The sequence below is a fragment of the Capsella rubella genome, unplaced genomic scaffold, assembly GCF_000375325.1.
Source record: "Capsella rubella cultivar Monte Gargano unplaced genomic scaffold, Caprub1_0 scaffold_5, whole genome shotgun sequence".
In the NCBI taxonomy this organism is placed as follows: Eukaryota; Viridiplantae; Streptophyta; class Magnoliopsida; order Brassicales; family Brassicaceae; genus Capsella; species Capsella rubella.
The window spans coordinates 7,090,075-7,105,368 of NW_006238919.1; the positions used below are offsets into that span (position 1 = coordinate 7,090,075).

At 33.4% G+C, this 15,294-nt stretch overlaps 3 protein-coding genes and 1 pseudogene across 3 annotated transcripts; 3 read left to right on the forward strand and 1 right to left on the reverse strand.

Moving 5' to 3' along the window:
• The first annotated feature begins 3,256 nt into the window (after nt 1–3,256).
• LOC17886444 (uncharacterized isomerase BH0283) lies at nt 3,257–4,750 on the forward strand. Its single transcript, XM_006290335.2, has 5 exons — nt 3,257–3,535; nt 3,701–3,976; nt 4,071–4,232; nt 4,335–4,418; nt 4,510–4,750. Exons 1-5 carry the CDS (start codon nt 3,293–3,295, stop codon nt 4,615–4,617), a joined length of 873 nt encoding a protein of 290 aa, XP_006290397.1. The 5' UTR covers nt 3,257–3,292; the 3' UTR covers nt 4,618–4,750.
• Nucleotides 4,751–4,894: 144 nt separating this feature from the next.
• On the forward strand, nt 4,895–5,760 carry LOC111830642 (annotated as a pseudogene).
• A 2,072-nt stretch (nt 5,761–7,832) lies between these two features.
• LOC17885043 (histone chaperone ASF1B) lies at nt 7,833–10,317 on the forward strand. Its single transcript, XM_023782887.1, is given in 4 exon segments — nt 7,833–8,139; nt 9,408–9,461; nt 9,464–9,522; nt 9,627–10,317. Coding segments are annotated over 4 exon segments (579 nt in total). The 5' UTR covers nt 7,833–8,030; the 3' UTR covers nt 9,984–10,317.
• A 1,327-nt stretch (nt 10,318–11,644) lies between these two features.
• Nucleotides 11,645–13,028, reverse strand: LOC17884887 (nuclear transcription factor Y subunit C-10). The gene is made up of 7 exons (XM_023783144.1): nt 12,879–13,028; nt 12,718–12,808; nt 12,567–12,637; nt 12,267–12,446; nt 12,052–12,144; nt 11,894–11,965; nt 11,645–11,694 (listed from the first exon to the last, which is right to left on the reverse strand). The coding sequence occupies exons 1-7, from the start codon at nt 13,026–13,028 to the stop codon at nt 11,692–11,694; spliced, it is 660 nt and encodes a 219-aa protein (XP_023638912.1). The 3' UTR covers nt 11,645–11,691.
• Between the last annotated feature and the right edge of the window lie 2,266 nt (nt 13,029–15,294).

A 15,294-nucleotide genomic window follows, 5' to 3' on the forward strand; every position in this document is an offset into this window, starting at 1 on the left:
CCACGTAGTCTAAGACTCCACCGAGTAGCTTGAATTCGCCAGAATGATGGCAATTTACCTTGACTGAAATTTTCTCACTACAAAAAAAAAAGAAAAAAGAGAAAACAAAGTAAGTCAAAACAAACAAAAACAGAACTTACGTATATGTTATCAACCCCGTAAACACACGACAACATCCCCACTTCCCCACTACTTTAGACCCTTACGTGTATGTTATCAAATCAAAATGCAATTGAAAATATTACCTCATTTGAACGAGAATCCAATCCAAGATATTACACTTGTTAACGTTTTGAACAAACGATTACACACCAAGTTCTTCTTTCTCTCGTAAACCTAGGTGAAAAGAGATATGGAGAAAGCGAAGAGTTTTTTTAGGTTTTACAAAGTTAAAAAGCGAGTTTTGATTGTGGTTTTAGAGTAAAAAAGCCAAAATATTTGGTTAAATTAAGGCCCAATAATTTTGATCCAGAAAATTAAACCGGATCGGGTCATAAATTTTGGTTAGTTAAACCGATCGGTTTTGATTTTTGGTTCTGATGAGTCAACGCTGGGTCAATGCCGGAGTAAATCGTTCGGTAAACTGAAATTTTATGTGTAGGGTGTTGAGCACATGACATCATATACTTCGTACATGTCGCCATGCCATACATATACTTGACGTTGCTAAGTATCCATTTTTATACTTGGTATGTGTAGCCATGTATTCCTCGATATTTCAGGTAGCTGACAATCTTTTTTCCTTTTTATTATGCCCTAACTTCAACTTCAATAAACTGTTGTTGACTCACAGACTTCCACCAATCTCGTATTGGCGGTCCAACGAAGGCAGCTACGTACCATAACAAATAAGGCACACCAAAGTGTAGACCAACGAATAGAGCCACCCGTGGAGAAATATTATAGAGGATGTTGAGGAAGATAACAAAGCCAAAGTTGTGACAGATTCGTCCAAAGAAGTAAGCATTTTCACAGTGTAAATATAAGGAAGAATCCTTAATTCCCCAAATCCAAGACATACAACTAAGTATGGCGGCAATGAAATAAAATGTAGTAGAAACTGTCAAAGTTACACCAACTTCGTTAAAGGGAATCTTGTTGATTTTCATATACAAGATCGCTGAAACGTTGAGGATTATTACAAAGCTGTTCATAGCAATGTCATATCGTACGTTCGTTTTCATCCTGCAACCATACAGTTTTTGTATAGATCTTATATAGCCGTCCCTACACTTAATACGACTACAAGCAAGAGAAAAAAGCCATTTTCTACATATTCTTTCTCAGTCTCATTTTCTTTCTCATTCTCATTCTCTTCGCACTCATGCTCATCGTTGACTCCATGTTCACCCATATTTCTTTCATGGATATTTTCCGGAACCACAGGCTCATGACTCACATCAACATTTTTGTTTATCTCCTCCTGGACTTCTTCTAAAGTCTCATCAAATTTAGAAGTTTCTGTTCGTTTAACATACCTTAACATCGAATTAGCTAGGGACTTTGTTAGTGCTTCTTGTCTCTTCTTTTTTCTTATTTTTGAGGCCCCTCCGGGTTCACTCTTTATTCGTTTCGAAGACATCTTACTGAAAAAAAAGTTATTAAAAATTAGCATTAACAAATAGAAAATCATAACAAAGAGATCAATCTCAAAAGTCAAAAGTAACTCTCTAATTAGCAAAATTTAGAAGTCGTGACTCGTGAGTCGTGATTAAAAAGATTTCATGGCTCAAAGAAAAAAAACTTACGTAAGAAGATCTAATTTTATAAGATGGATTCTAGAATAGGAATGAGTTATGGAGACAAAATCAATGATTTTGAGGGCAAAAAGGATGTGCAGTGCAGTAGGGGCTAAAGTTTAGAGGAAGAAAAGAGAATAGAAAGAAGTTATCACAATCCCTAGGTTAACCTAATACATATATTTTGTTTTTTTTCGTTTTTTAAAAAAAACAAAAAAAAACACATAGTTATTATCATTGGAGGCTCGAACCATGGAAGTGGATGTCAAAACTCACTAACTACCACCACTAGACTACAAACATAATTACTACATGAAAAAAGGCCGAAATATTTTTTTATATATTAAAGGCCGCAAGCATGTGCTTGCCTTGCTTGTGTCATTCAACGGCTAGATACATATATATGTATTTTAATGGATGAGAAATAACAAAAAAAAAAAAAAATCAATGATATGCATGGAGGAGTAGTGGAGTCTCACCACCATAGACGGAGGAGGCTAGGAGATCTACGGATGACTTTTTTTGAAGGAGCAACTTTAGTATTGGTCATGGCTAGCTTCTTCGTAAGGATGCGTTAAAGCGGCCTAGGGTAATGTTGTTTACATATGATATATATATATAGGGCTGGAATTTAGGTTTTGCTCTAGGTTTAAGATAGTTAGCTCTACTCCGCTGCATTTCCCGGCACTTGGAACGACTTGACCATTTCCAATAGAATCAAATCAAGTTTGTTGTAGGAAAAAAAAGAAAAAGAATATTTTAATGCTTAGGGTATTTTCTAAATGATTAAGCTATATCTTGTTTAATTGGAGAGCTTGTATAAAATATACAATAGAGTCATATTGGTGCATGATTGTCTTATGGATATGGCCAAACTTGTAAGACATTTATATTACAAAGCGTCAAAGGTTATTTTTGTTAGGCATCATATATAGTCTTAGAATTTATCTTATGTTCGTTGCTGGAGCAATTTCGAGAGAGATGTTGTTGAGGTATGAGACACGAAATGTCCTGAGCTGTAGAGATGTTGAATAAACATATATAAAGATTTTTTTATTATTTAAAAACCATGTAAAGAAAGCTGCATTGGCCTCAATTTGAATGTAGGAAAAATATCTCAAGACTCTTTCTCTCTCACTTTGCTACTTCCCCTGTGTGGTCTTGTAAGCTTGTATTGTAATTCTCTCGATTTGTATGGTTTTATGATTAAAGAACAAAATAGAGGATTGTGAATTGTACAGTCTTATTACAACTAGCCTGTGTTTTTATGAAAGAAATGGTGCAATGTATTAGGAGTTTCTGTGTCTTTCACAGCACACCGCCTCATCTCAGTAGAGTCGTTCTTTACTAAGCGTCTAACAGCTCACCCAGTAGACTAGACGTTATTAGAAAGGAAACAAAGCTTTTCAGTATTTTCATATTTAGTCGCCCTTGGGTTAGGTAAGCCGTATTTGTAAGCCATCTGATAGAACCCAACAGCTTTTATCACATTTTATATTAGAGTGAGCGACCCGTGAACAGCACAAAATAATTCAAGTAAAAAAAAAACAAAAATGGCGGACAAGAAGAGAGTAGTGAAGTACTTCATCGTTGATGCATTCGCTGAATCCGCCTTCAAAGGAAATCCAGCTGCTGTTTGCTTTCTTGAAGACGGTAACGAGAGAGACGACGACGTGTGGCTTCAATCTCTTTCTACCGAGTTCAACATCTCCGACACTTGTTTCCTCACTCCGATCACCTTGTCCGACCGTGGTTTACCTCGCTTCTGTCTCCGCTGGTTTACTCCAGTCGCTGAGGTTTGCTATAATCGCTAGCTCTTTTGGTTTTGATGATCTTAGATTGTTCAGTTGACTTTTTTTTTTTATCGACTCTTTATGAAATTGGATTTTGAGATTGTGGAAAAGAAGACAAGTATAGAGATCTTGTATGCATGAGATTCCTCTCGTTTCTCTTGTGTGCAGGTGGATCTGTGTGGTCATGCAACGTTAGCATCTGCTCACATACTCTTCTCAACCGGTTTGATTGGTTCGGAAACAGTTGAGTTCGTCACAAGATCAGGGATCCTAACGGCTAAACATGTCAAAAATGATGAATCATCAACCATGTCCATCGAATTGGATTTCCCTATTGTTCCAACTTTTGAAGTCAACTACACTGATGATGATCTCTCTTTGTTCTCCAAAGCCATGAATGGAGCTACCATTGTTGATGTTAAAGCCACAGAGCAAGACATCCTCGTAACTATATATATATATATATATATATATTTTAAGCCAGGCATATGTACTCTCTATTCTTGCTATTGAACCAAATCATTTGGATTATTTGCAGATCGTGCTTCCATCTTGGGAATCTGTAGTTGAACTGCAGCCGAGACTAGAAGAGATATCGAAATGCTCTTGTAAAGGAATGATGGTGAGTGCCGCTGCTTCTCCAGGATCTACATTTGATTTCTGTAGTCGCTACTTTGCACCAAGATTTGGAATCAATGAGGTAACTATATATACAATACAAGTCTTTTTGCATTGCTCTTTAGATTAAAAGGGAGTGATAGCAAAGAAAAACATTACCTCTTTTGCTTTTTTTCTACTTCAGGACCCTGTTACTGGAAGTGCGCATTGTGCCTTGGCACATTACTGGAGCCACAAGCTGAACAAGTGTGATTTCTTGGCCTACCAGGTTCTCTCTTAATATCTTAATATCTTATCTTCTGAGACCGCTTTAGTCTTGATTCCTGAAGAAAGTTTTGGTTATTATGAAATGTGTTTAGGCTTCAAGCAGAGGCGGGACTCTCAAGGTTCATCTGGACAAAGAGAAGCAGAGGGTTTTACTGAGAGGCAAAGCAATCACTGTAATGGAAGGTTGCGTCTTAGTTTGATTTTAAAAAGAAAAATACACACGATCGATATGCAACGTCACAGTTTCGTCTTCCCCTTTGTACTAAACCACTTAATGGCACTCGCTTCATGAACAAGTCTGATATCACCTTTGCAGCTGCACTCCATTTTCAATGAATTAGTCAATTAGCAATGAGTGCTCCAGTCACTGCCTAAACTCAACTTTCAAATGTTAACTAGGGATCAGAAGATAAGATATTAAGATATGTTATAGAAGCACGTACCAGCGCTTCTTCGATTCAAAAATATGTTAAGTGACACACTTCCTACACGACTCATTGGCTTTCCAAAGTTCCTGAACTCATATGTGACAAGAGATCAGTGGCTTTGAACAAAAATTACATTCATTGTAATAACTCACTAGAAGAAGTGACTAAAGCTTACAAGGTCCAGTTCATGAAAGACATGAAGGTTTTTCTTGAATCTTTGAGCCGAAGAGATTGTTCTTGGAGGTTTGATGATTGTTTTAGGACAATGTTTGCCTGATGGTGTCCCCATTTTTAAGACTTGGCAGGGTATGGTGGAGGATATGATTGGTGATTGTCTTATTGCTTAGGATATTTTCTAAATGATTAAGCCATACAATAAGTCAAATTGGTGATTGTCTTATGGATTAATGGATATGGCCAAAATTGTAAGACATTTATATTAAAAAAGCGTCAAAGGTTATTTTTGTTAAGCATCATAGTTTTTGAAGATTACTTTAAATGCTTATTTTCTAAATGATTAAGCTAAGCATATTGAACCATGAGAAAATTGCAAGTAATTAATTGTTAATTTTTCATTGGTAGGGAAAATCAAGCAAGGAAAAGATCGAATTCTTCAACTTACCTGTATATTTTCCGCAATATAGTGAATTGAAGAAATAGATTGAGAAAAATTAAAGATTTAGTATTGAGATGATGGAGATTATAAGTCATCCATTGGAAGATGAACCGTTATCTAATAAGTTCATCACCTCCATGTTTAGAGGCATTCTATATACGATCATTAAAGAACATTTCGGAGATGGTGTGGTTGATGAGCTATTTGATCGTTTTGCTGAGAAACTCGCAAAATTCATGATTAATTTCAAGAACTGCGAAAAACATGTGAACTATTTTATTTTGCTTAAAAGAAAATAAAGAGCGAGATAGTTAGTATTTAAGCAAGAAGTTGTGTTGTTGCTCTATTTGTGTTATCATAATAATTAGATTTTTTTTCATGTCAAGATTATACGAAGAATCTATATATATAAAGTTAGATTTTTCTCTCTTCTCATGATGCCACCTACGCATCCACCTAAGCCACATTTTTGTTTAAATATTAAAATAAATTTAAAAGATTCATTTAGTGCATATTTATGTTCTTATTTAATTAATAGAAAGTTTATATAAATAAAAATAAATTATGTAAAAAAAGTGAAATGTTAAAATAAGAAAAACAATACTTTAATTTTTTATTAGTGGTAATAATATAATTCAACTTTCATTTTAAATTGATCATAATTTAATATTTTAAATATCTTACTGAGTTTTAGAATAGAAGTAAAATTTAAATTTATGGTAGACTAAAACAACATTATGTAATTATATATATAACATTATAAAGAGGAAAAATAAAATGAAAGTAAAATATTAGTTTATAACATGATCAAAAAGAAAAAAAAATGATATTTCATAAATAATCAAATGCTTTTAATCTAAATTTGAGTATTGAAAGATAATAATTAAAGAGAAAATAATTATAATATTTTTTGAAAATCAATTAAAAAATAATAAAATATCACAATATGAATAAAAAATCAACGAAACAAAATTATAAACCTCCCGCGCGGAGCGCGGATCAACTGCTAAAATTAAAGTGAAATATTAGTTTATAACATGATCAAAAGGAAAAAAAAATGATATTTCATAAATTGAATCAAATGCTTTTAATCCAAATTTGAGTATTGAAAGATAATAATTAAAGAGAAAATAATTATAATATTTTTGAAAATCAATTAAAAAAATAATAAAATATCACAATATGAATAAAAAATCAATGAAACAAAATTATAAACTTCCAGCGCGGAGCGCGGGTCAACTGCTAGTATATATATATATATAATAATCTTGTTAATTTTAGATACATTCTTGAGTTGATCAAAAGAATAGTCGTTAAAGACAAGCTGTATAAATCAAAAGGTAGTGGTCGTGATGATAAAAATCATGTGGTAATGGTGTCAACATTCTACGTAGGCTCAAAGTAAGCAACCATCCAAAATTGTTCTTTGGTTGGCTACATGTCGCGTTAGCTATATTTAAAACCAACAGGAGAATTTTATAAGTATCTTTTTTCAAGTATCACTTTGTAAAAATACTTTTTTTTTTAATTATCACAAAAACCATTAAAAATGTTGAATTTGTTACGAATATGTGTGTGAACTTATATATATACACTTAATTTACTTTTTTAGGTGTATAAAATTTTATATATCTTTTACATATAGCGTAAAAATGACTTATCAAAGTCTTTTAAAAAACTTTTTAAAAATATTATAAACCCTTTTAAAAACTTTGTAAAACTTGTAAAAACGATTTAAATAATTTTAAAATATTATAAAATATTTGTATTGAATCTTTCAGTAGTGGTTATTATATAAAAATACGTTATCAACCATATAAAACTTTACATTTTTTTATATTTAAACATGGATGTTTTTTAAAATGGATAGATTAAAGGGTATTTTTGAAAATGAGTATTTTTGAAAATGGGTATTTCTCTCCCCTAGTTTTATTACAAAATATTTTTTCTTTTCTTAAAAAACATTGCTACAATATCTAAAAAATTAATCGATAAAGTAAAATATTTTTTGATCTCGAATTATTTTTTACTTTTTATAATTAATTGCATGGTATAACATCTATAAATTAGTACTCGATGATTAACTTTGGTCTCGAGTTAAGCTAATGTAATATATAAAAAAATCAATCAAATAATATATTTTTTAATTTTATTTTGAAAACACTATGGAAATATATATAGTCTTATTTACTATCATAAAGTGTAAAAACATTTAAAAGTAAATGGTAGAAATAGAATAGATAATTTTCTCTAATTTCTTCTCCTGGAATTTAAAGCTCTCCCGCCAAAATCGTTAACCGGTAATTCCCGGTTGCTTACCCTCATAGCGACCGGTTAAAAAAAAAACCATTCCTAGTCTGATCGACCACCATTCTTCTCACTCCGGCGATTTCACTTTGCCTTTTCAGGGAAAAATCGAAAACCCTAATTACCAAAGATTCACTCGTCTTTGTCATCTTCTAAAGCAAATCCTCATCTGGGTCTCTCCAGATTTCGATGAAACTTCAAAAAACTTAGGATTTTTAAACTCAAATTTGAATCCCCTGAGTTTTGGTTTGCCAATTCCGTAATGAGCTCAATCAATATCACTAACGTCACCGTCTTGGACAATCCAGCGTCTTTTGTTAACCCATTCCAGTTCGAGGTCTCTTACGAGTGCTTGACTTCTCTTAAAGACGGTACCTTTTCACTTACCCTCTTCCTCTATACTTAGATTTGGATTCTGTGTTGATTTGATTTGGTTTCGGTGTTATATGCTTTGGTTGATGTGGAAACGGTGGAAGAAGTGATGAATCTGTGACTAATCCTTCAAATATTTCAGCTTTTTGGGGTTTTAATATATGATTTGATAGCTAATTTGGATTTGGCTTCTCTTTGGCTTCTATAAGTTCTTATTTTGACGTTGTAGTTTTGGTGTTAGGAGGTTTATCTTGACTGCTCTTATGTTAAATTAGAAAACTTTGGGAAGCTTGTGAGGATGAATTGTATCTCTGGTTCTGTAGAGTGTTGATTTCACACATTACTTTCTAGATTGGTTCTTGATTATGGCTATGAATTATCGTTCAAGAAATTCCCAATTGTAAAGCTTAGAACTTTGGCTGATATCAACTGGTTTAGTTTCTGTGCTTGTTAATAATAGTGATTGCTGGTGATGATTGTATTCTTGTAAGCACGATATTATGTTTCAACTTCTGTGTGTAATTTTTTGGCTTCTAAGTTGGTTTTATATCTGTAAAGGTTCTTGTTAGGAGGCTTATCTTGTCTGCTCTTATGTTAAATTGGAAAACTTTGGGAAGCTTGTGAGAATGAAATTGTATCTCTGGTTATGTAGAGTTTTGACTTCACACATTACTTTCTGGAAGTTATGGGTTCATAAATATGGCTATGAATTATCGTTATAGACATGCTTTTTTGTTGCTTGTCTTTCTCCAGTAAAAGTGTAAAACCTAGAACTTTGGCTGATATCAACTGGTTTAGTTTCTGTGCTTATTAATAATAGTGATTGGTGGTGATGATTGCATTCTTGAAAGCATGATGTTATGTTTCAGTTTCTTTGAGTAATTCTCTTTGGCTTCTAAGTTGGTTTTATATCTGTAAAGGTTCTTATTAGGAGGCTTATCTTGCCTGCTATTATGTTAAATTAGAAAACTTTGGGAAGCTTGTGAGAATGAAATTGTATCTCTGGTTATGTAGAGTTTTGATTTCACACATTACTTTGTGGAAGTTATGGGTTCTTGAATATGGCTATGAATTATCGTTATAGGCATGCTTTTTTTTGTTGCTTATCTTTCTGTAATAGAAGCGTAAGACCTAGAAGTTTGGCTGATATCAACTGGTTCAGTTTCTATGCTTGTTAATATTAGTGATTGTTGGTGATGATTGTATTCTTGTAAGCACGATGTGATGTTTCAGCGTCTGAGATAGTGTTTCTTTGTTTTTGGTACAGATCTAGAGTGGAAGCTTATCTATGTAGGGTCTGCTGAAGACGAAACCTATGATCAGTTTTGGAAAGTGTTCTTGTTGGGCCTGTTAACGTTGGGAACTACAGATTTGTGTTGCAGGTAGTGTATGATTTGTTTATTCTTCTCTCTCTCTCTCTCCATTTCTGGTGGTCTATGTTTAGGTACAAAGTCTCAGTTTAACTTTTTGTTCAATTAAATGATAGGCTGACTCTCCAGATCCATTAAAGATCCGCGAGGAAGATATTATTGGTGTGACTGTGCTATTGTTGACTTGCTCTTACATGGATCAAGAGTTTATAAGAGTTGGTTATTATGTGAACAATGACTATGATGATGAACAACTCAGGGAAGAGCCTCCAACCAAGGTTTTGATTAATAAGATCCAAAGGAACATACTCACAGACAAACCTAGAGTTACTAAGTTCCCTATCAACTTTCATCCTGAGGATGAACAGACTGGTGGTGATGGGCCTGCTCCTGCTGAATCATTTGATCATTCTGATGTAAATGGAGAAGCTCAAGTGTTTCTTGCGCAGCCACAACAGCTCCAGGAGACATGATTCTAGTTTGACTTACGCCTAACTGGAAACTGGATTAGAACTATCATCTCACTACTAATTGAAAGATCATGCATTTGTATTTTTGTTTCTTTCATCTAGAACTTGCAATTGTGTTTTTGTTTGTAGAAATTTAAGTTCATTTTTGCAACATCTCTACAATGTGTTCAGAGTTTGTAGTGTCCAGTCTTCTTGTTATGCTAGTCTAAAGTTAATTGCTTTCTTCTTCAATAGATCATACTCCTATAATCCATGAAGTGTAGATTCTCCTCATCTATTACAATACTGTTACAGGAGCTGAAGCAATCACGTGATGGAATTCATCGACGCTCTTCTTCACAAGGCAAGTTTACACTTTGATATCTCTATCTCCTCAAGTGCTATATGTTAGTGAAGTTGAAGTGTTTAGCTTATTGTGCAAAAAAATAGGTAGTGCATTGGTAAGACTTCTGTTCCTCGATTTGTCTATGGTAAGTTGGTATAGCCTCGGGTTTGACATAGTTTATATGTTAATGAAGTTGAAGTGTTTAATGTGGTTGTTTGGGAGAATTGTTCAGAGATTTACTTATCATGTATCTCTTTGATTTTAAAGTTATACACAGTCTGATATTTTAGTTAATTTAAAATGTTTTTGGCAAATGATGTCTTAGCATTGGTCTCTTTTGACATTTTGATGATTTATTATAGTTTCATTGAGCCAATTCAGTGAACGTTTGGTGCATACCAGTTCACAAAGTAAACTCATGTTGATTACTTGTTGATTACTTTTTGCTTGAATTTTTGATACTAGAAGGTTTCCTTCCTTATGCATCTTGTTTGTTTTGACTAGTGGTCTGTTAACATATACTGTGTGTATAATATGTAGTTCACCCTGCAAGAGTCCCTAGTATTTGAGTTATAATCAGGTTCTGAATATACCCAGAGAGTGATCTGTACTCACATCATGCTATGATACATTTCATGTTGAAGTTTTGTCCTCGTTGTCTCACAGCATCAGATATTTTTGTACTCATACAAACGTGCCGTTTCGAGTAAAAAAAGCTTATAGTACAATATAGGATATCAGCATAAACAATATAAGACTTATCATCCACAAAGCTCAAATTCTAGTATCAATTTCTGATTTGAACTTTTCTCACATTGATCACATGACTCTTTTGTTTACTAGAGTGGCGGATCAGAATTTGCAGCGGGAATAGGAGTCTGGAGATTTCAAATCATCATAGCTACAAAATTGGCCCAGTCGGAGGTTTTGCTTCATCATAACCACTAGTTCGAGTCAGTGGTTTCAGTTCATCAAAACCACTTTGTTCCAGTGGGAGGTTTTGCTTCATCATTGCCACTAGATCGTGCTATCCCGGCCACCAGGTCCAGTACTTTGGTAAGCATATATAATAGCTGAACTTGAACAATGACGATTCATTTAGATTGCATTTACATAAAAAATCACTAGCAGTTCAATGCAACCTATGTAGTCTAGCTTGCAGATAGATCTCATAATTAGTTATTTGCTTCAGAGCATAAAACTTTCATTTAGGCCACAAGTTAAATTATACATACAAAGGTAAAAACTACCCAATCAACAATTTTCTCACAAGCATCATATTCAAAAAACATGGTTTATGGCCTTATGGGTTAACTGTTCTTCAGATTTCTTCTTTTTCCTTTCAACTAAGTTTCTCTTCCAGAACAGCTTCCACCAAGACAATTTTCACTGCACAATCAAATAATGCTCTCTTAGTTTTTGTGTTTTTGAAAACCATTGTTATTAACATTTTCAAGTTTGAAGTCCAACAACAGTATCCAAAAGAAACTTCAAGGAACCAACTTATAGTCTGACACTACTGTATAGATTAATGTGAACATCTTAACACAATGCTATAACACTACTGTTGTTGTGAACATAGAACTACCTGGATCATAGGGTCGAGCTCAAACTCTCCAATCTCAATAAAATGATCAGCTTTTAGATTGAAAAGGCTTTGCTGCAAATGCAAGAAACAAACAAGAAACCAATCGCATCAATCTGTTTGTTCTCAAGTAAAACCAATTGAAACATAAACTGATATACCTGCTGAATCTGGTCTATATCTATTGGAACTTTCATATTCGGCTCATTCACATTTTCAGGTGGGAGCATTTGCTGATGTGTTGTACCTTGTGGCTGCACACCCTAAAGCAGAAGAAGATTGCAGAATGTGAGAAATCTAACTGTGGCTGAATACATCAGATAAGATTGCAAAATGTGAGAAATCTAACCGGATGATTGGCAAAGCATTGTTCAACAGATAAAAGATTAACCAATTCATTATAAATAACTGAACTTCTTAAGGCCGCATGTATGTCACAACTGCGAATGGTTGTGCGAGAGCGCGATTGAGTTTGCCTCCATGCACGGAGGGTTACCTCTTGAATGAACATTTCAGAAGCTTTAGCCAAAAGAACAGGACCCTTCCAGCTGACCATCTGAAAAAATGATTTTATCTCACTCAAATAATATATGAATGGAAATTTTGAAAGCACTCAAACATAATCAACAAAAATGAAAGAATCATTGGAAGAAAAAATTGATGTGATTTGTTAAACCTTGACATTAGGATCACATTTCATAACTCTTTTAACTGTAGCCAGAGGTAAATCAGGCTTTTTATGTAATTCTGATAATCACCAAAACAAAACAAGTGAGAGAGTTAGCTAAGGGTAAGCACAAGCTCTTGATAATACTCAAATGAATAACCTGAGGAATTCTGATGAGCCCAAAACATCTCTAGATCTTGATTAAGAAGATCTCTCTGCTCATCGAAAATGAAGTTACATGGATCATTATACTAAAAGGTTGATGACTCGAGAAAAAAAGATTTCAAGCAAAGACTGTGAAAAATGATTAGATTAGTTTACCTCTCGATGCGCAGGATAAAAAGGTCGTCGTTGATCACTTGATTGCGTAAGACTACGCGTTGAAGGCTCGCGATGTTCGTTCATCGAGCAAGTTTCTTGCATAGATGGATTTGGAATGAGTGATGATGTTACAATGACTGGTTTCACCATGGTATACTCCAAAACAAATAATTAAGATCATAAACAATGAAGATGGTGAAGAGAGATTTAGTAAAAAGCACCTATATATATGAAGGTAAAGTCATAACAAACCATAATTTCACTTAAGAGACTACCAATATAACTAGATTCACTACCTATTTGGGAGTTGCAAAGAGGGAAAACAATTAATTACAAAAATGTATACCTTTTATAGCTTGTGAGGCTTGAATAAGATAACCAGTCGCATACATTTTCCGTGAAAGTCACGCGCCATGACTATTGGTTATCATTTATTTCCTATGTGGCGCATGACTTTCACTGAATACGCCCATGACTAGTTATTCCTTATTCAAGCCGCACAAGCTGAAAGAAGTATACATTGATTAATATTGCAACTAATGTTTTTCTCTCATTAAGCTCTAAATATAAGTAGCGAATCTAGTTATATTCGTGTACTCAGCTCTTAAATGATAACTAGTGTTTGTTATGCATCTAGCTCGATATATATATAGCTCGATATATATATATAATAGGTGCTTTTCCAATAAGCTCACGTCAATGTTTATGATTTTGATTATTTGTTTTAGAGTGTAACATGATGAAACCAATCATTGCAACATCATTAGTCATTCCAAATCCATTTGTGCAAGAATCTTACTTGATGATCGAACATGGCGAGCCTTCTACGCGTAGTCTTACGCAAACAGTTGATCAACGAAGGCCTTTTTGTCCTGCGAATCGAGAGGTAAACTCATCTAGTCATTTTTCACTGTCTTTACTTGAAATCTTTCTTTTTCTTCTGTCTTCAACCTTTTTGTAGTCTTAGGCAATCAGTCGATCAACGAAGGCATTTTTGTTTGTGCAAGAATCTTGCGTGATGATTGAACAAGGCGAGCCTTCTAGAGAACAACTATAAATGTTTCCGAGAGAAAGAAACCTTGTAAAAGACTGACATACGCATAAGCAATCAAAGTAACATCAATCAAGAATATATAGTTGATACCTTGCAAAAGAGGGATTCTGAGAGCATATATAAGAGAACTAACATTAAGTTCTCCAACCCTACAAACTTTGAACAATCCATTCCCCAATAGATGTTTCCTTTTAAACACCTAAATATCAAAAACCTTTTTAGAACAAAATAACTAATCTCCAAACCAACACTACCGAAATGATGTTGTGTAATACCTGATAAAGCCATATGATCCAGCCTTTGTCTATCCTTCATCATTTAGATTTTCACTACCATTACATCCATACATGTGAAGCTGTTCATCATCTTAATTCTGCTCCTGCAAACATGCCACAATGTTTGAAATATGAGTAATAATTTCTGTTATCTCCAAATTTCTTCTAATATTTTAACATCTTCTTGTTAAATACAAAACATACATTTTAGAAACGGTCATAAGGACAATAAACTGAAAGTTAACATACTAGAATCACACTACTAACATAATGAAAATATTAAACTTTTCACATCTTTATTAAAACAGCAAAATTATCATTTAATTATGTTAGAATTCTTATAGGAAGTTAATTAACCATCTCCTCGAATCCATTCTCATGCTTTGACCATTCGACATTAACGTAGTATCTAACATTTACGTTTTCAAAAAGACAAAGATGGTTTACATGACATGTATGTATGTGAACATACAAATTTATATTTTTAAGATTCATACTTCCATATGTGATATATATGAATGGTTTTTTTAATATAAAAAATTTCATAAACTAAAACAAAAATTATATAAAGAACACAATAAGGTACTCATATCCTCCTCTATTTGTCAAACTAACTACACAGAATACTCTAGAAATTGGATGGGACTGTTTAAACAATAAGAGTAAACATCACATAAAGGACAGATTGAGAAAGAGCATTGAATAACATATAAATTTTGAAGAAATAACTTTTAAGCATGTAAACAAACTAGAATGAGACTTTCATACAAACAAAACTAAGAGCACATAAAGGACAGATCCATATACTAATATCTTGTTCTAGTTGTTCTAGCTGTTCTATGTGATCAATTATTGAAAAAAAAAAAACAATTTTACCCATGTTAGAATTTCTTGATGGCTAATATCTTGGAACTTGATGAGAAAATAGATGAAAGAAACAATGAAACCAAGAAGATATATCTTCTTCTTCTTTTTAAAATTAAATCAACCAAGAAGATATATCAAAGTCAGAAACTCATGTTGAGAGATAGATTTGTTTTGAGCATGAGGACATTGGTCTTTGTTTATTTATACATGAATACTAGTC